The sequence below is a fragment of the Vulpes lagopus genome, chromosome 11 (assembly GCF_018345385.1).
Source record: "Vulpes lagopus strain Blue_001 chromosome 11, ASM1834538v1, whole genome shotgun sequence".
Classification (NCBI taxonomy): domain Eukaryota; kingdom Metazoa; phylum Chordata; class Mammalia; order Carnivora; family Canidae; genus Vulpes; species Vulpes lagopus.
The window spans coordinates 67,726,039-67,746,043 of record NC_054834.1 but is presented as its reverse complement, the minus strand read 5'-3'; the positions used below and the strand labels follow the sequence as shown (position 1 = coordinate 67,746,043).

The following is a 20,005-nucleotide window of genomic DNA, read 5'->3' as shown; positions in this document are numbered from 1 at the left end:
AAGCCGGAGACTCTGCCGAGGCCTCGATGGCCACTTGAAGCCTTTCAGATAGCTCCCTGATGGAATCTACAGAGTGGATTAAGGTCCCCGTCCCCAATCCCGTGGCCACCAGGGTTGGAGGCCAGGGAGACCCCGACAACTAGTGGGAGAAAGACCACTCATTTCTGCTTTTCCGGGGGGCTGGTAAGGAGGGCTACTTCTGCCTGACTATAGAGAGTTAATCGCGGAACCAGGGAGACAGGCAGACAGAGGACAGAGGCAGAAGTATTGAGAGATTTAGAAAGGGGGCCATTGCACCAAAAGAAACCACCGATGGGGCATGATGGGAGGTAACATTTGACAGGGTGACGTTGCAGAGGGAAGAGTTAGAGGGTAGAATAACAGAAAGGGAATTGGTGGTTGAGAGGGTCTGTGAATAAGGGAATGTTGCAGAGAGGGAGAATGTCCCAGAGGTGTGGGTGTGGGGTTGGAGCAGTTCAATGCATTAGGGAAGGGAATAGCCACCAGGGGGGATTTGCCCAAGGTGGCACAGATGAAACAGTGGGACAGATTGCCCATGCCGGAAAGGCTGGCGAGAGAAGTGCCTTGTTGTATAAGTTTTACCCAGGAGAAGGGGCCCTGGTCCTGAGCTGGGTTAGCCTGTAGGTGGGTTTGGAGAAGTTGTTCCTGTGCATGTATGGTGTGAGCTTGGTTACTTAGGGCGGATTGGATTTGTGGAAGTGAGACCTGCGCGTATGTTCTATAGATTGGGAGAGAGGCGGTAGGGTAAGAGGAAAAGGCCAGTGGTATAATTTTGCGGTTACCTCCTGTCACCCAGCGGGAATCCCAAGGGTCCGAAATAGTTAGGATATACTTATTGTGTTGTAGAAGCGGCATCGTAGGTCACTGGTTGCAAAGGTGCCAGTGAAAGGGTCCCGACAGAAGTGGCCAAGGTGATGAATATTACAGTAGCGATAAGAACAGCCTCCGTAGGTTTCACCCCAGTAATTGTGGCAGGTAGGGTGGTCTGATCATGGGTGAAACAGATTATAGGATCAGAGCTGGATACAGGAATTGACTGGAAATGTGGGATAGAGTAATTGATGGCAACCCCAGTGGTTGACAATCAGTGGTAGAAATAAGGTGAGACCGGATTCCCTCGTCCCAGGGCTCTGTCATGTAAAACCTCCACCTAAACCCAGGGTCAGTGGTGGAGTGACTAGGAGATAGGACCAGGAGGAGGAGGATGGTGCCAAAGCTGTATTTGAGTAGGTCCCAAAGGTTGTGCCGTCCATACATCTTGTGAGGGCGCTCGCTTTAATTTAGAGATGTGTACCCACGGGTGGTATCCTATGAGTTTGGTGGCCGTGTGGGTCGTAAGGACCACCGTATAGGGACCAGTCCACTTAGGCTGTAAAGTTTCTGGGTATAGTTCTTTTAGCAAGACACTATCCCCTGGGGCCAGGGCTGGGGGAGTATCTGGTGTGGATTCTTCTGGAGTAGGGGTGAGTGAATCCGCATGGGCCCACAGGAGGGCTCTTAGAAGAGTTAGGTAAGGCAGGTAAGGATAGGAGAGGAGGAGGTGATGATGGAAGATTTTGAGTGAGCAGGAAGGGCTGCCCATAGAGAAGCTCAAAGGGACTTAGACCCGATGGCCCTCTAGGGGTAGCTCTGAGCCTTGTTAAAGCCAGCAGGAGTAGGCTTGGCCAGGACAGGCGGGTTTCAAGGGTAAGTTTGGTGAGATGTTCCTTGAGAAGGCCTTTGGCCTGCTCTACCTTACCCGAAGACTGGGGGTGATATGGGATATGGAGTTTCCAGGTAATATTAAGGCTCTCAGAGACTTGCTGGGTGATGCTGGAGATGAAAGCTGGGCCGTTGTCAGATTGTAGGGTCCGCGGGAGGCCGAATCTCGGAATGATGTGTTCGATGGGTATGGTGGCCACCACATCCGCTGTCTCCCGAGCTGTGGGGACAGCCTCTATCCACCCTATAAAGGTCCTTAGTGGACCCTATAAAGGTGTCCACTAAGGTTAATAGGTAGCGAAAGGATTTATGGCGTCACATGTGGGTTAAGTCAAGCTGCCAGTCCTCACCAGGTTGGTGGCCACAGAGCTGGTGATTGGGTCCCGGCCTGCGAATTCCCCCTTGAGCGTTTACAGTGGAGCAGGTTTTGCAAGAGTGATGCACCTCTCTGATAACCTTTCGGAGATGTGGATAGTGGAAAAGGGGTTCTAGGAACTGCTGTAAGGCCTTGGGGCCAATGTGTAGGGATTGATGTATGTCTGAAATGATGATGGGAGCTAAATGGTTTGGAAGAGCGAGTTTCTTTTGAATGAAGATCCAGCCTTTTCCCCTGGCTATTCCTCCCATCTCTTTCAGTGTCTGAGTTTCCTAGTCTGTGTAAGAAGGGAAATGTGGTGTGTTAAGGAAGAGGAGGAGGGGAGCTGGTGGGGGGCCTAAGTGGCTCGGAAAGTGGAGGAAAGTGGAGTTGGCTTTGTTGTTGCCTCAGGACACCGGGTCCTTGGAGGATTGGTGTCCGTGACAGTGGACAATGGCTACTTCAGTGGGAAGGCTGAGGGCCTTGAGTAGTTTTGAAAGGAGGGGCCCGTTGATTATGGTGGTTCCCTTGGTGGTAAGAAACCCTCACTTTTGCCAGAGGATAGAATGTGTGTGTGATGAGGGAGGCATATTTGGAGTCAGTGTATATGGTAACTCGTTGCCCTTTGGACAGGTGAAGAGCCCTGGTGAGAGCTCTAAGTTCTGCCTTCTGGGAGCTTGGGGAGGGAACTGCCTCTAGGATGGCATCTAGGGTAACAATGGCTTATGCTGCATGTCTCTGGCCCATGAGAGAACTACCATCCACAAAGAGGTTTCGGTCAGGGTTAGGGAGGGGTTGATCGGAAACTCCTGGATGTTGAGGGGTCAGCTCTTCCAGGAGTTGAGGGCAGGAATGGGAGGGTTCTGAGTTAGTAGAGGGGGGAGGTAGGAGGGTAGCAGGATTTAGACGAGGAGAAGTTGATAGATGTCAGGATTTTTGATGAAGAGGAGGGGAGTAGAAACAGTGGGTGAGGGAGAAAGACGAATGGTGGCCTTGAGTTTGTGTAGGATATCCCGGCCAAGGAGGGAGCTGGGCAGGAAGGAATTATAAGGAAGGAATGTGAGAAGGGGAACCCATCCAGGCTGCAAGAGAGGAGTGGGGCAGTCCGTGGAATAGAGGAGGTGCCATCAATTCCCACCCCCGCCACTGGGGAGGGGAAACCGGCCCCCGAGTAGGAAGGCAGAACACAGTAGGTCGCCTCCGTGGCCAGCAGGACTTACCCGCTACCTGGAGCAGGACCCTGGGCTCAGCCTGGGTTGGGGGTGTCCGAGTCTGGGCCCCGTCAGTCATCGTCCAATCCGAGTAGTTGGAAGGCTGGACTCACAGGTGCTGATGATCCCCTGAGACCCAGGCAGGCAGATTTCCAGTGGCCCATCATTCGACAGTGAGGGCACGGCCGCATCGGCTCCTGGGGATCGGGACATTGACAGGCCCAGTGTCCTTCAGTGTTGCATCCGAAGCAAGCTCCAGGTGGGGTGCAGTTGGATCCCCCTTTCTGTGGGCTCCCGGTGTCCCTGGCCTCAGGGCTGCCACCAAGGCCCGGGTCTGGAGTTGGACGTTCCGCTGGAGTCTAGCCTGCCTCTGAAGTTCAGCTGCTTCCTCTCGGGTGTTAAAGACCTTAAATGCCACTTTCGCCAGGTCGGGAATGGGAGTTGGAGGACCCTCCTCGGCTGCCTTTAATTTTTTACGGATATGGGGGGAGGACCGAGAGATGAAATGGGCCGCCAAGACAGCAGCCCCAGCGGGGGCGGCAGGCTCCTGCCAGTGTACTGGGTTAAGGCCTCAGTGAGCCTCTGAAGGAAAACTGCAGGGTTTTCATCTGGGTTCTGAACGACTTCCCGGAGTTTGTCATAGTTGCCGGCAATGTTAGAGGCCACCCGAGTGCCAGCAAGGAGACTGGGCATCTTGGCCGGCCTGACAATCCCGGCCGGGGCCCCCTGGAACCCGCACAGTGACACGGGCCTAATGGCCCCGGTCGGCGTGTTCCCAGCAGCGGCCTGGAGAGGGTCCCCGTCCTCCCGTGTGAGGGTGGTGGTCCCGACAACATGCCAATCATGCCAAGTGAAGTCCTATGCCTGGGCCAAATATTGGAATTCCTTGATATAGTTTCCCGGGTTAGCGGAGTACGAGCCCAGCGCTTTTCGATTTGGGAAAGACCTTGGAGTGAAAATGGGACTTGAACACGTACAACGCCCTCTGCCCGCGCCACCTGTCCTAAGGGATAGAGTAGGTCAGGGGAGGAAGAGACCCCGTGGGATCTTGTGCGGGTAGAGATCGGAGGGCAAGAGGTGAAGGCAGAGGGTCGGGGATAGGTAAGGGGTTTGGGACCCAGGGGGAGGGGGCGCAGGAGGTTTCCTAGTAGGGAGGAGGAGGATAGGTATAAGGGGCTTTTGTTTTGGGGGCAGAAGGAGGCGCCAGAAGGACGTGAGCAGTCCCGAACTTTGGGAGCAGAGGGCGAGAGCAGCCGTCCCAGAAAGCCTGCACGTGTGGGACCCCGGTCCACTTGCCCTGGCGTCTACAGGGATTGTCTGGGTCCGTGAGAATTTGGTAAGAGGGCGTTTTCTGAGATCCTGTGAGAACCCCAGAGTTTCGAAATTGGCCAGTTGACAACCCAGCGGAGTTTCGGGGTCAAATTTGGATTGGGCAGTTCCCATGATTCCCGCCGGGTAACCCAGAGACTGAAAACAGGCGTCCCTGTTTGCAGCTCAGGGTCACGGACAGAAACGGAGATCACCGTGAGGATGAGGATGAGGATGAGGACGTCTCCTGATCCCCAGGGACCGGCGGAGAGCCACCTGGTGGCTCGGTGGAGGTGCCCTGGCGCGGCCGCGGCTTCAGGCAGGACCACCCGGACGGAGGCACGGAATCGGGAACTTACCCGGCGTTTCCAGCGGCTGGGTTCGGTTAAGGTCCTGGTGTGAGACGAGAGAGGCTCCCCACCAGCGTGCGGCCTCGATCTCCTCCCGGGTTCCGGCACCAAACGTCAGGTTGAATCCCATCAGAAGTGAAAGGAAATAGAGAGGCCAGGCCAAAGTTGGCCGAAACCGGCTTTTCCTGGGACGCGCCCTGGGGCGAGGTTCCGCGGCCGCAGGGGAGGGAGAGGGCGGGGAAGTCGCGCGCAGGGGAGTGCAAGCGGGCTTTTAAGGGGGAAGGGGTTGGGTGTTGTACGGGGTGGTAGGTATTAGGGCATATTCCCGGTGAAATCAGGATGGGCTGATAACTGCTTATGCCCTTCTATGGGGTCTGGGTCCCATTTTCACTCCAAGATCTTTGCCGAATCGAAAAGCGGCTGGGCTCGTACTCTGCCAACCCGGGAAACTATATCAAGGAATTCCTTTGGAATTTGGCCCAGGCATGGGACTTGACTTGGCATGGTTGGCATGTTGTCGGGACCACCACCCTCACACCGGAGGACAGGGACCCTCTCCAGGCCGCTGCCCGGGAACCAGGGCCATTTGACCGTTGCCGCTGTGCTGGTCGGTGCTCGGGCAGTTCCCGCGGGGGTCCCTGAAGGGCTTTTGGAACTGGGTAAGGTGTGGTTCAGTTTCCTGCATAGGTCCTGTCTCCCCCTGATGACATGTCCTCGGGCGGTCTGTGGCAATGGGAAAGTTCTGAGGTGGGGGCCACAGGTGGGGGGGTCCGCCGCCCACCCCGGATCCCCCTTGATCCCCTTGATCCCCCTCGATCCCCCTGGATCCCGCCGGCCCAGCACTACCTAGGAGTGGCATTGCTGGGCCACTTGATAGTCTCTGTTTAATCATCTGAGGAACTGCCAGACTGTTCCAGAGCAGCTGGACCATTTTGCATCCGCACCAGCAGTCTGTGAGGGCAGATTCCTCCCATCCCTGCCCCATCCCTGCCCCATCCCTGCCCCATCCCTGCCCCATCCCTGCCGACACTTGCTGTCAGCCGACTTTTTGATTCTAGCCATCCTCGTGGGTGTGAAGCGCTGTCTCAGTGTGGAGCTTTGCTTTGCTCTCTGCCTTTTTTCTGACTCTCTTGTTCATTTCTCTGGTTACTGGGGACGAGCCACCCATGACAGACGTGTGCTGCTTGGGCTCTGGACAACTCCATGGGTGCTTTTCACATCAGCCCTGTCAACTGCTTCCCTGTTAACCTGAAGACCCTTCACATCTGCAGCGTATTTAAAGCTTGTTTCTATTTACTTTGCCTCTGGCCACAGGCCCATTCTAACATCACTGCTACTCCAGTGCTCTTGCCCAAGGGCTCAACCCACTGGTTTCACCAATAACCACATTTTTTGAGGTTGAATGTGTTCAGAGTAGGGGGTAGCAGTTGGCCATGAGATTGGTAACAAGGCCAGGGGGGCACTCTTACAGGCCAAGCAGGGGGACTTGAGTGGGGGGAAGAGCTGTCTGAATCAGTTATGGGGCTCTGGACTCCCATTCCTACCACTTGAGGGTCGTGCGTCTTGGGTTAGGTGCTTAATCTGTTGGAGCACTCATTCCCTTAGTTGTGAGTATTGATGCTTGCTGTGTGCAGGTGCATAACAGGTGATGAACAGATCACAGACCTCTTTATTATCTCCAGTTAGCATCACATGGGCGTGGTGAGTGATACTACAGTGTGTGAAACCTGGATGCAGAATTGAGGATTATATGTAAATCTGCCTCTTTTACTGGGTCTCCAGGCCTCTTTTGAAATTTAATAAAAGAGAGTTTTAGAGCAATAAAAGGAGGCACTAATTCCGTTATTAATCTGGTTCTTAAGCAGCCGGAGTCACCTAGGAAGTTACACTCATATACCAATATTCCCAAAATGCTGTGCACATTTTAAGGGACCTCCCCTTCGCCTTGCCAAAGTCCAGCTGCGGACACCAGATTAGGCGACCAGGGCCTAAGTAGTCTTAGAGGTCCCCCTTCACGCTCAAGTGTTTGGTTCAAGCTCAGGTTTAGGCCGGCCTCTTTTTTGCTCTGCCATTTCAGTTTGCTAGGCTGGGACGTGGCTGGAGAACCGGAGAACCGAGGCCATGCTGTCTGCCTCCTGGGGTTCTGGGAGGAGCATCTGAGATGTGCAGAAGTGCTTTGTCAACTGTGAATAGCTTCATAAATCATTTTTGTAACTGCTTTGCTCAAAGAAGAGGTGCAGGGCTGAAAATCAGAATGCTTGATGGATTCCACGGGTTCCTGGAAAGTTGCAAGCAAATCAGGTTTTTGAAAATCTAATCTCTGCAGCATCCGGTGATGGCACCAATTCAGAGGAGCCCAACAGCGAACCCTTGGTGGCAGCTGACCGTTGTGCCACCAAGAGGGATGTTCCTCTGTATTAAAATGCAGATCTTCACATAGTAAATCTGCTCAAGCCAGCAGCAGAACTGGAGGTTCAGAGGTCCCCCTGGGACATTCCTGGTTGATTCTGATGAGGTCATTAGGGGCAGCTTGGGGGTAACATCCATCTCTCTCCAGAGTGCCTAAGAGGCGGGCTGTACCAGCCGAGATCGGAGTCTGAACAAACTCTGGCTTCACCGCACATTTCTTTGGTGGCAAATTACCTCGTTGCCCTGAGCCTGTTTTCTTATCTGCAAAATGGGGATGATGATCGCAGCTACTTCACAGAGTTAAGAGAATCCAAGAAATGGTGTGTCAGAGTCCATGGCACAGTGAAATTGCTTTTTTGTTTTTGTTTTTAAACTATTTCTTTTTTTTAAGAAAATATTTTATTTATTTATTCATGAGAGACACAGAGAGAGAGAGAGAGAGGCAGACACACAGGCAAGAGGAGAAGCAGGCTCCATGCAGGGAGCCCAGTGTGGGAAATTGATCCCAGGACCCTGGGATCATAACCTGAGCCCAAGGCAGACGGTCAACCGCTGAGCCACCCAGGCATCCTTCTTTCTTTCTTTCTTTTTCTTTCTTTCTTTCTTTCTTTCTTTCTTTCTTTCTTTCTTTCTTTCTTTCTTCTTCCTTCTTTCTTCCTTCCTTCCTTCCTTCCTTCCTTCCTTCCTTCCTTCCTTCCTTTTTTTCTTTCTTTCTTTTTAAGATTTATTTATTTGATAGAGAGAACGTGTGCATGCATGTTGGGGGTGGGAGGCAGAGGGCAAGGGGGAGAGAGAATCTTAAGGAGGCTCCCTGCTGAGCACAGAGCTGATTCGGGGGTTTGATCCCATGGGGCTGGATCCCACCGACCTGAGCCAAACTCAAGAGCCAGGTGCTTACCTGACTGAGCCACCTGGGCACCCCTGAAATTGCCACCAGTGTTTCATTCCCGATGTCTTTGTTAATCATTACCACAGTCAGAAATAGCCCTCCCATCCACAAGGGCCATGCTTGCCCCCGGGGCCTAAAGTCAGGTTTTATGTTATTATCTGAGGATCTGTCCACATAGAATCATAGGATCTGAGCTTTAGACAGAATTTTAGAGGTCATAGAGGACAGATTTCCATTCTGTGGGGAAATCCTTCCTTCAACCTCCCTGATGGAGGGTCATCCAGGTACTGCTTAAATTCTCCCTGTAACAAGAAGCTCACCACCTCACAAGAATACTCACTCTGCTATAGGATGGTTCTGCTTGTACCAGGTCAGGCCTGTGCCCTGTAAGTTGTCCTGGCTCTGCTCCTCCCACAGGGTGGGCCTCCCCACGTCTGATGATGGCTCTACTTTCTCTGGCCTCCTTCTCCAGATTAAGGGGCCCTCTTCCCACGCTGGTTGCCCTTCTCTGGTCAGGCCCAGACTCTCAAGGTCCTTTTCACATCACGGTGTTCAGAGCCCAGGCAGGTTAGGGAAGTGCTGGGTTTGGAGGGGCCACAGGGAGGTGACCTTGCAAGACCAGGCAGGGGAGACACTGGGAGGCCAGCCTCCTAGGGGCTTTGTCCGGAGCATCAGGCCCTGGCTGGCCATTCCTGGACCACTGTAGTCGCAGGGCTGGAGGCCTACAGCCTGCTCTCTACCCAGGGCGGTCTGGGCTTTGCAGTGACACATGACATGGTCTGCAAGTCCTGTGTGATCCTGCCCGCTCCTGCTCCTTCCAGCTAGAACACCCTCCCCTTCCTCTTCTCCAAGACCTCAGCTCAGATTCTATGTTTCCTAGGAGGGTCCTCAGCTGACTCCCAGATGCAGGCTCTGGCTCGGAGTTCCCCTTTATACAGGTTTACCTGCCACAGTGCTAAACATGGGACATCACAGTGGCCTCTCTTCTGTGTCTCCCTGGACTGTGAGTTTTGTGAGAGCAGAGACATTGTCTCCCCAGATCATTTTATCCACAGAGCCTGACATTGTAGCTACTTCCTCAGTGATATTTGGTGAATGAATGTATAATCAAATGCTTGGTTGGAGAAAATCCTGATTGGTGGGAAAAATAAGGCCAGAAGCATCTGTCAGTAAACCTCCAGATCTGAAGCCAGCATCAGAGGCCCTAGGCGGTTGGTCCCCTTGTCCCCTACTGCTCCCCCCAGGGCTTCTCTGCCCAGGTGAAGCTGTAAAAAGGCAGATCACAACAACCCAGTGTTCACCCCAAGACCTCCCACTGCCCAGAATTAATGATAACTAACAATTGGTCTCTTCATTAAGAGATCAAAGATTGTGATTACCATGATTGAAATGCTAGTAATGACTGTTTATTGAGTGCCTCCCACATGAGTCATTATAGCAAGGTTGGTTTTTATCCCATTTTACTGATGCAAAAGCTGAGACAAGTCCAGTGGAGTTGCCTGCCCAAGACCACTCACTTATCAATGGTGAAGCGGATTCTTCTGGCTTCGTGGTCCTTAATACCCACAGGGTGCTCCTGTTACTGGCTGTGGGGCCTAAGAGATGCTTTTCTTTTTCCCCAGGAGAGAGAGGACTAATCAGAAAATGATAGTGTAGGGGGGTTAATATGATGATAAAATACAGGGTTCTATGAAATTCCAAGGGAAGGTCCCTGAGGACTGGGGCACCATCCAGGGAGACCGTTGGGGTTTGGATGGGTGATGAGGGGGAGTGCGGAGCCTGAGCCACATGTCTTCTCTTTTTGTCTATCTGAGAATTTTAAACCACAAAGGCAGTGTAGCTTAATAGACAGACAAAGCAAAAGCCTTGTCCTGCTTTCTTCTTTTGCTTTCCTCTAGAGGTAACTGGAGTTGAGCGCTCAAAATGTGTTTTCCAGACTTTCTGTGCACACACAAACACATGCTAGTAACGTGGTAACGCCTGTGGTGGGGGGACGTGTGCCCATTTCCATGGTGTAAGTGCTCCCGCCGTGGCTGATTTCAAGGTACCAGCATGAGGTGGGAGAGATAGGCAGTAGCAACTGTACTATGGCATTTCTACTGTACAGATACATTAAATGCCCATTTCCCTCAAGAACACAGATGATATAAAATAATAAGGAAGTGGTAAGCTTTGAGTATTTATTACCTTCAAAGTATTATTTCATGAATTTTAAGTTTATATAATTTAGTTTCTTTTTTTAAAGATTTTATTTATTTATTTGAGAGAGACTGAGAGAGAAGGAGAGAGCAAGCACAAGCAGTATGGAGGGGCAGAGAGAGAAGCAGAGTCTCTGCTGAGCAGGGAGCCTGATGCCAGTCTCGATCCCAGGACCCCGGGATCTTGACCTGAGCCGAAGGCAGACACTTACCTGACTAAGCCACTCAGGTGCCCCTATAATTTTACTTCTAGTAACAGCTGTATTTAACAACTGGTTCATGAATTTCTGGAAGATTCAGCTCTTGTTAGCCAGTACAAGCCAGCTCGAGCACAGTTCTCATTACCTTTCAGCTAAAATATTAACATTATATAACTTTTCCTTAATTCATTTTTTATTTAAAAGGCCCTTCATCCAATCATTCAGTCATTCAACCAGTGGTCAGTTGCCAAACTGCCAAATAAACACCATCAATATCAAAATTGCACCGTGCAATTAGGTCTCTAAAAGGAAGTGACAGATGATGTCATAGAGATAGTGCTGTGGAGGGCCGTGTGTAGGAGGTCAGGAAGTGACACGGGGAGAGCCTACTTTAGGTTCAGGTTGGGAAAAGCTTCTTTTGAGGAGGTGACAGAAACTGAGACCCAAAAGATAAGAAGGGACCAGTCATGAAAAAATCAGTGGGAAAAACGTACAAAGGATCTGTTCACTGGGATGCTGTATCTATGAATTTTGCAAACATGCAAAACTGTCGTACATTGTTTCTAGAAATCTCTTTGTGTAGTAAAAATGAGAAGGCTCCCTACCAGCTTCAAGATGGTGGTTAGCCTTGGAGAAGAGTGAAGTTGGAGGCAGAGAAGGTCTTCAGCTATATCAAGGTGTTTTCTAGAAGCAAGTGTGGTGGGGGACACGTGGCCGGAGGTAATTTTTGTTGGTTCTAGCTAATGAGTACGTGATTGTCAGTCACATTATTCTTCATGATTTCTGGATGCGTGAAAAATTTCAGGACTATTAAGTTTTAAGAGTGGGGCAAAAGGGTCGGAGGCTGTGAACCCTACCAGTGTAAAGGCTCACTGTCAGGTCCTTGTGGCTGCAGCACACGAAGGGGAAGAGGAGGTTCAAGGTGGGAATGGAGGCAGGTGTGGGCCTTTGAAGGCTGTGACCACGAGTGCAGATTTTACTGTAAGTGCTGCTGCTGATCCTTGGTGAGTGACCTGAGGTGCTTTACATTTACATATTTACATAAAGATGACAGTGGCTGCTCTGAGGAAAACAGGTGGAGGCTCAAGAGTGCCATCAGGGGGCAGCCCGGGTGGCTCAAAGGTTTAACACCACCTTCAGCCCAGGGCGATCCTGGGGTCCCACATCAGGCTCCCTGAATGGAGCCTGCTTCTCCCTCTGCCTGTGTCTCTGCCTCTGTGTGTGTGTGTGTGTGTGTGTGTGTGTGTCTCTCATGAATAAATAAATAAAATCTTAAAAAAAAAAAAAAGCGCCATCAGGGAGAGGAGTTAGGGTCTCCTGTAGTTGTCTGGAAGAGAGCTAACGGCTCACACCAGCATGGAAGCAGAGGACGAAGTCGAACGAGAGGAGCAGTTTTGACGTCTGATGGCAGGACTTGTTGAGAGATTGGATGGGGAGGTGTTGAGAGAGCATGGGATGAAGAATGACTTTCTTTTTGTTGTTGTTGTTGTTGTTTTTAAACAGGCTCTTCAGGATATAATTCATGTACCATACAGTTCACCCATGTGAAGTATACCATTCACACTGGTTTTTGGTTGTAGGGATGGCTTTCTTTTTGAAACCTGAGTGGATGGTGGTTTCAGATCCTGCAATGAGGAAAGTAGGAGAGGATTGGGGGTGGGACCTGGGATGGAGGGTACTTTGGGGGAGGTGAGTTTGAGGTGCTCATGAGACACCCAGGGAAGGGAAGTCTTGTGGGAAGTCAGATGTTCACACCTGGGGCTTGAGGTGAAAATTGCGAGTAATGAATAAGTTGAGAGTCTGGAGATGTGAATATCCAGAGAAAGAGAATAGGTAGAGAAGGTGTGTGGAGGGGGCAGGGGAGCTTCCAGTTCAGATGCATTGAGAGTTCATGTTTTGTTCTACCCCCCCTTCCCCCCCCCAATGTTACACGAGAGTGAAAAAAAAAAAAAGATGAGCCTCCCTCGACCCCCAAGACCAAAACTCCAAAACAAATGAAGACAATGTTCAAAATATGGCCTCTGAATATCATTGACAAATGAATTCACTCTAAAATGAAAATTATATTCTGAAAATGAATTTAAAATAACTCTTTAGGATTCCTATCAGGAATAGGTTTAACTGTGAATAACTGAGATTCTAAATAACAGTGGCTCAAGCTAAATAGGACTTAAGTTTTCTATTATGAATACATTCTAGAACTGATGTGGTGGCTCTGCCTTCAGGGAACCAAGTTTGACCCCAGCTCATCACTGTCTCAGTGCTTGGGTAATCCTCATGTTTTAAGTTGGTTGCTAGAACTCCAGCCATTACATCTGCATTCCAGGCAGTAGCATGACGGAAAGGCTGTATTGGCTGTCTTTTGAGGAAATTTTCAAGAAATTGACACATGACGCTTGCACCTACATCCATTTGGCCATAACTTAGTTAGCAAAGAAGCCAGGAAATGTATTCTGATTTTTTTTTATTTTAAAGTTTATTTATTTAGTAATCTCTCGACCCATCGTGGGGCTCGAACCCATGACCCTGAGATCAAGAATCACACGTTCTCCTGACTGAGCCAGCCTGGTGCCCCAAAATGTATTCTATTATTACAGGTAGCCAGGTGCCCAGTTATAATCTAGGGGTTCTGTTACTATGGATGAAGGACATAGTAGATAATGAGGGATAATTAGCAGTCTTAGTTTTAGGATCCTTGAAGAAATAAAGGAAGGATAATGTGCATTAAAAAAGAACAAAACAGTGGAATTTAAAATCTCTGCTCTTTGTAAGATATCATTAAGAGGATGAATAAAAAAGCCTTGGATGAGGAGAAAACATTTGTATATCATACGTCTGATGATGGGCTGGATCCAAAATATATTTTTTAAAAACTCTCAAAACTCAGTAATAAGGAAAAGACAACCAATTTTAAAAATGAGCAAAGATTCAAATCAACTCTTCACCAGAGAAGATATGCCGCTGACAAGTAACTGCCCAAGAAGATGCTCGACATCATTAGTCACCAGAGAAATAAAGTTAAAGCCACATGAGATACTGCTTCATGACTATCAAAATGGCTAAATGCAAAAGACTGTCCATACCAAGTATTGGCAAGGATATGGACCAGCCGGTGCGTCCATAGGCTGTTGTACAGGGAATGTAAAATATTGCAACCACTTCGGAAAACAGTTTAGCAGTTTCTTAAAAATTATACGTAATCCTACGGTGTGACCCAGCCATTCCACTACTAGGTATTTGCTTACAAGAGATATGTGTGTCTACAGAAAGACTTGTAACTGGATTCTCTTAGTGGATTTACTTATAATAGCTAGAAACTAGACAGGACCCAAATATCCATCAATAAGTAGATAAAAAAGCAAATTGTGGCCCATGCACACCATGGAATACTGTACAAAGGAGTGAACTCTGATACGCACATCAGTATGGACAGATCTCAGGATAACTGTGCTGAGCGCATGACTTCTATTTGATTTCATTTATATAAAATCTTAGAAAATGCAGAGTACTCTATAGTGACAAGAAGCAGCTCACCGGTTGCCTGTGGACTGGGGATGGGAGGTATGGAAAGAGACCGGTGTGGAGCGATTCTGGGGCACAAGGAAGCTTGAGGGTGATGGATATGTTTGTTTTCTTGATTGTGGCTACAGGTGTATACAGTTGTCAAAATTTATCGGATGGCACATAATATTCCCATTATAGGTCAATAAAGCTGCTAGGAAAGGGAAAAGAAGGAAGGTGACATTGGGAATCAGAGCGTTCGAATGAAGAAAAGATGGATATTAAGATTCTGGGAATAAGTATTCATTGCATTAAAAGTGCTCATTTAAAAAGGAAGGAAAAAGAAAGGAAGAATGTTAATATGTGGATAAATTTTCGACTGGACAGAGCCAAAGAGAGAGTTAGTGAATTGGAAGAGAGTTCTGAGGAATATTCCCAGAGCACTGCCCAGAAAGAGAGAGAGAAAACAGAGAAAGGTAGGGGATAGACCTGGGGGATAGTCTCCAAATATGTTTAATAGAAATTCTACATGAAGAGACTGGAGAAAATGACTGAGATGCTGTACTCACAAACATCAGAGTTTTTCAGAATATTCCAGAATTGAAGAAGAGCTGGTCTTCTTCAAGTAATATGAATATAACTTAGTCTTCACCAAGTAATATGCTCGTAATGAGAATTTTAAGGAAGTCAGTCCTCCGCTTTGGAACCACAGAGGGAAACTGCAGAAAATTCAAAATGAAGCGAAAGTCTTAAATTTTACCCTCACCAGCCTATCTGCAAAAGAACAGCAGTAGGTTGCTGAACGGCCTATGGCAGCCTTTTGGGCAATCTTCCACGGGCTGAAAGAAAATTAAACAGTCTGCCAAGAACGCCATACCCAGCTGAACTCTGATTCAAGAGTGATGAGGAAATCAGGATATTTTATAGATGAGAAGAGCCTAGGCCAGCCCTGCGGCCCTGGACCATTTCAAGGTTGGGGAGAAGAGGAACCCTCTCACCTCTGCTCGATCATCCACTTCTGGCCTCTGTTTTTCAGTCTCTGCAGAGCTACTAGCAATGCTGCACATCAGCCATGTTGCTGGGTCTTCCATTAGGACAGAAGAGGGGGTGGGATTCCTGGCCCTAGCTCAGTTTTCAGGCCTGTAGCAGTAGGGGCATGGTAGCAGGAAGGCAAGAGGAAGGGAGGTGAGGTAGCAGAGGTGCCAGGCCGCTCACCCTGGCTTGGGGAGGATCCCAGGGACACGAGAACCTCCCTGGGGTGGCCCCTTCTAGACTCTCTCTCTGTCTTCCAGATTGTGGACAAGAATAACCGCTACAAGTCCATAGATGGGTCAGATGAGACTAAAGCCAACTGGATGAGGTGAGTCTTGCTTTCTGCTGATTTCCCGGGAGCCTTGCCCAAACTCTGGAAAGGAAGCCAAGGGAGCGTGCTAGGGCCTATGGAGTCTCCAGTGGTGGAGGCCTCTAGGGGCCCCAGGACTGCTGTTTGCAGGGTTTGGGATGTGTGTAGCTCCAGGGGATCCTCTTGCTTCCCCAGCTTTCCATGAGGGGGCTCAGGAGGAGGCTTGTGGGTTACTGAGGGACCCCTAAAGTCTGCACATTCATCCCTGTGTCTGGAGTTCCCAGGGTCCCCAGCTCTGGGGGCGACTCTCCCCTCCCAGGACTATGACCCCTCTCACAGTACAGGCTCCTGCTGTAGGGGAGCAGGACACCTTCCAGTGCAGCTGCCAGCAGTTGTTTACATGGCCCCCGTGGAAAAGGAGGCTTCTGGCACAGTCTCTCGCTCATTCTTTGATGGTACTTGCTGCCCAGGCTTGAGTACTTTCAAGAGTGGTTTTGCTGTGGTGCAGCATTTGGGACAGAAGTTTGCACCAGAAGGATCCTTCCTGGCTAGCCAGAGAGAGCGGGAGACTGGCCCAGGGTTGCCCGGGGGGTGGCTGGTCTGAGCCAGAAACGGAGGACCTGGCCCACAGCCCTCCTGTCAGTTCTGAGCTACAGGCCTGCTCAGGGGGCTGGGGCCCTGCCCAGAGGGGTCAGGCTTGCACCAGTGCCTACTTGGAGCCCCTGTCTGGGCCCCAGGAGCCGTGGCCGGGGGTTTGGATCTGGGTTGGGTGGGAAGGGAGGCCTTGGATGGCCGGGCCCAGGGACACTGTGGATCGGGGGCCCTCTGTCAGGCGTTGGTGCATCCTGTGACCCATGGCCGCTGGGGGATGTGGGAGAGGTTGTGCTTGGAGGGAGGGCGGTCAGGAACTTCCTCAGAGGGGGTTTGCTGTATTTAAACTCTGACACCTTCCAGGCCAAACAAGGAGAAGTTGGTTTGAGGTGGGGAGGTGGTGACGAGGTCTGCTGTCTCCTTCCTCTTGCTGCCCACCTGTGCTCCCACCTGAGAGCTGTGGAGGGGGTGGGGGCGAGAGGGGCTGCGGTTTACACTCTTCAGAGGGCCCTAGGGTTTGTCCTCTTATTTGTCAGAGCCACTGTTCTCACTGCCATTTAAGAGGAGCAGAAGCAGAGGTGCCCAGGGACGGGTGGGCCCCTGCCTTGTGGTGTAGGGATAGCACTCCCTCCCTCCAGCCCCATTTCCCATCATCCTGTCGGCCAGTGCCCTGCAAAAGGGGCTCTGAGAAGGCCATGGACATGCTCCTAACTGCCTTCTTCTCCCCAACTGCTGGGTGCTGGTCATCTCGGCACCTGCAATTCCCTGCTCGTTTGCAGAGCCGACCGTGTAACTGGGCTCCCTCGATGGACTGACCCTCCCGGTCCTCCCAGGACTCACCCCTTCCACCGTGGAAGCTGGCTTTTCTGCTATGATTGTTGAATGAAGGCACGATGTGCTGTGAAGGGCCCAGATGCCAGAGGAGGGGGTCTTTGAGCTGGGCCCTCCAGAGGGCCAGGATTACATTTGAGGGCACTGTGGCCAGAGACACAGAAGTGGGGACCAGACCCCTGGCCTGGGCTTCTGTTCCCTGTTGCTCCCGTCTGGCTCTAGGCGAGCAAAGGAGAGAGTGTCTGAGCACAGTCTGGCATCGGGGCCTTTCTGCACCGTTGCTTTGGAGGCTCTGGAAGCTTTACCGGCAGAGATGACTGTTCCATCCTTCCACCCATCTCTGATCTTGCACCTTGGGGACAAGGCTTTACCACAACCCCAAAGAAAGACATCATCTGTACTAACTGAGCAATCACCTGACACCCCAGAGATTCTGACCTGTCGGGCTGAGGATGAGCTCATGCTATGGGTATTTCTAAAGCTCTCCATAGTGATTCTGATGGCTCGTGTTAAGAACCCCTACTGTATACTGACCTTCATGCTACGGTGCTAAAACTGAGGCTCAGAGCAGGGCAAGATCTTACTCAAGATCGTGCCGTCAGGGACAGAGCCAGGACGTGAACCCATCTCTGGACTCCTGGGCCAGTGTCCTTTCTGCTTGTGCACAAGGGCCCAGGCAAAAGCATGGCCTCCTGGGCTTTGTTGTGGGGTGGGTTCTGCTACTACTACCTTGCTGGGATGGGGTCTGTCCCCATCCCATTCCATCCTATCTGCCAAACCCGATCTGATGCAAGATGGCGCCAGGGTAATCCCAGCTGGTGGGCCCCCTCTCATTATGCGCTCAACCAGTAGGTTGGGGTTGGGTGTGTGGCTTGTTGCCATGGGGATGTCCCACTGGTGGTAGTTGGAGGGGAAATCTAGTGCATCCTGGCAACCTGCCTTCCCCTTTCATGTGTAGCTTCTTTTTGTAATACCTCACCCCGATGTGCACATACCTTCACTTGTACAACTTAGGGTCTTGTGCATGATTGAATGGAGTTGGCTAGTTTTTTCAAACAATTAAGTGGTGGGTGGGGGAGAGAATGTGCAACAACGTAATGAGTGTTGACTGTATGGCCTCCCTCTGCCAGGTGCTCTGCATTCATGAAATCGGTGGTCTGAAACCAGGGGCTGTTTGGCTTTGAGGCATGTTGAGTTGTCACAGGTCTGCGGGTGAATGCTACCGGTTTCTATCGGGCAGAAGCCGAGGATGCTGAGAAATACCCTATATGGCCCAGGATGCCCCTTCCCTCTCACAAAGAAGTTTCTAACCCCAAATACCAATCGTGGTGAGATTAAAAAACTCCACGAATCCCTCCTGGCAGCCCTGGGAGGTGGCTCTAGAATGACCACCCTCATTGTGTAGAGGGGGAGGCGGGTTTGTGCAGGACACTCAGTGTCTAGTTCCAGGTCTACCTGAGTGTGGGGCCCAGGCCCCTGTCACTGTGTTGGCCTGGTAATACAGCCCCAGCCTTCCTTCCTCCTGAGCTGTGGTGTTCTGGGGAGGTGAGAGCGGCAGGATCTTTGCGCTCCTAGCCTCTCGCTGCGGTTTTGGGAGCAGAGCAGCCGGAGGAGTGACTCGGGCTCCGGGTTTCGCCTCCATACTTTGGGTTCCTCTCTTGGGTGGTTCTTGCGAAGATCTTAGGCAGGCAGCCCCTGGCTACTCTGTGCATATGGAAGCCAAGGTCACTCCTGGCCTGCATCAAAGCAGAACTTGTCTGTCGGTGGGTGCTCGTGGACCGCTCACGTTCTACCCGTGAGCCACCAAAAGGCCACAGCAGCCTACCCCAAAAGGAGCTCCTCTGCCCAGTCGGAGGGGAGCCTACACACACCCAGAGGTGGGGACCTGGGGGGCACTTGGGAGCCAGGGAAGGAGCCGAAGAGAGCCACAGGGTACAGAATGAGTTTTCTGTGACCACACCCTAATTACGGGCATCACCAGTGAGGCCACACACCAGGAAGCCCGCTGTAAATAGTCTCCCTGTTTAAATATTCTTCCTGTGAGCCATCTGTCCGGGCGATGGCCTGGTCCTCACCCCAATAAGGACCCTTTGTTCCTGTTTAGGGCTTTAAAGCTCTTTTCATCACTCTGCTTTTCCCTCCCTAGTAACAACCCCGAGGTCGGTGCAGTTGTTCCGACCCGGCCAGGGACAGGGGCCGGGAGAGGCTGAGTGACCTGCCCTGGCTCTCCCAGCGGGCCCGGGCTCAGGCAGGGCCGGACACCGAAGGCATCTAACTCAGGCCACGCTCCCACCTGCTCCGCCGCACCTCTCCTGCCCTCCTGCCCTCCGAGGAGTAGTGGAAGGGGCCGCTGGCTAGGAGGAGGGTATAGTGGTGGTGAGCAGGCCAGGGTGCCCAGGTGCCTCCTGGCTCCCCAGCTGGGGGCCGGCAATTAGGAAGGAGGAGGACCACCCGCACTGACGGTCATTTACCCAATTGTGCTTTGTGGGATATTCAACCCAAGGAATGTGGCGCCCCTGGCCGAGCGCAAGAGGAAGCCCAAGTTCTCCAAGGAGGAGCTGGACATTCTGGTCACCGAGGTGACCCACCACGAAGCGGTTCTCTTTGGGAGGGAGACCATGCGGCTGTCCCATGCCGACAGGGACAAGATTTGGGAAGGCATAGCTCGGAAAGTCACCTCCGTCAGCCAGGTCCCCCGCTCCGTCAAGGAAATTAAGCACAGATGGGATGACATGAAACGGAGGACCAAGGACAAGCTGGCCTTCATGCAGAAGTCCCTGTCAGGCCCCGGGGCTGGGGGCCGGGCCCCCACCATCGTACTCACTGCCCACGAGAGGGCCATCGAGTCAACACTGCTCACAGCCCGTTCCGGGCACAGCTTCCCCAGGGCCGAACTGGATGGCACCGACAGCCCCTCGACCAGCTGTGAGTACCACCTGCCTCCCCTCCCTGGGCTCTGGCTGCCTGCCCCTGGCCAACTCCTCCTCCTCCTCCCCCAGCCCCTGCCCCTCCGCCTCCTCCTAGGCCATCCCCCCTTCCCTCGCCTTCTCTCTTCTGTCCTTCTCTGGATGAGTCCAGTCTTCCCAGGCACCCTTCCC

At 51.6% G+C, this 20,005-nt stretch overlaps 1 protein-coding gene across 4 annotated transcripts in view; it reads left to right on the top strand.

The window, feature by feature from the left end:
- PRDM11 (PR/SET domain 11) overlaps positions 1-20,005 on the top strand; it is a 94,234-nt gene that overhangs the window by 49,101 nt on the left and 25,128 nt on the right. For 3 of the 4 annotated variants that reach the window (XM_041722202.1, XM_041722200.1, XM_041722201.1), the window contains exon 5: positions 15,436-15,503. In XM_041722202.1, the coding sequence (XP_041578136.1) occupies positions 15,436-15,503 (68 nt within the window). Of the gene's footprint in view, positions 1-15,435; positions 15,504-19,410; positions 19,833-20,005 lie in introns of all 4 variants that reach the window. The other variant, XM_041722203.1, reaches the window with a different exon arrangement.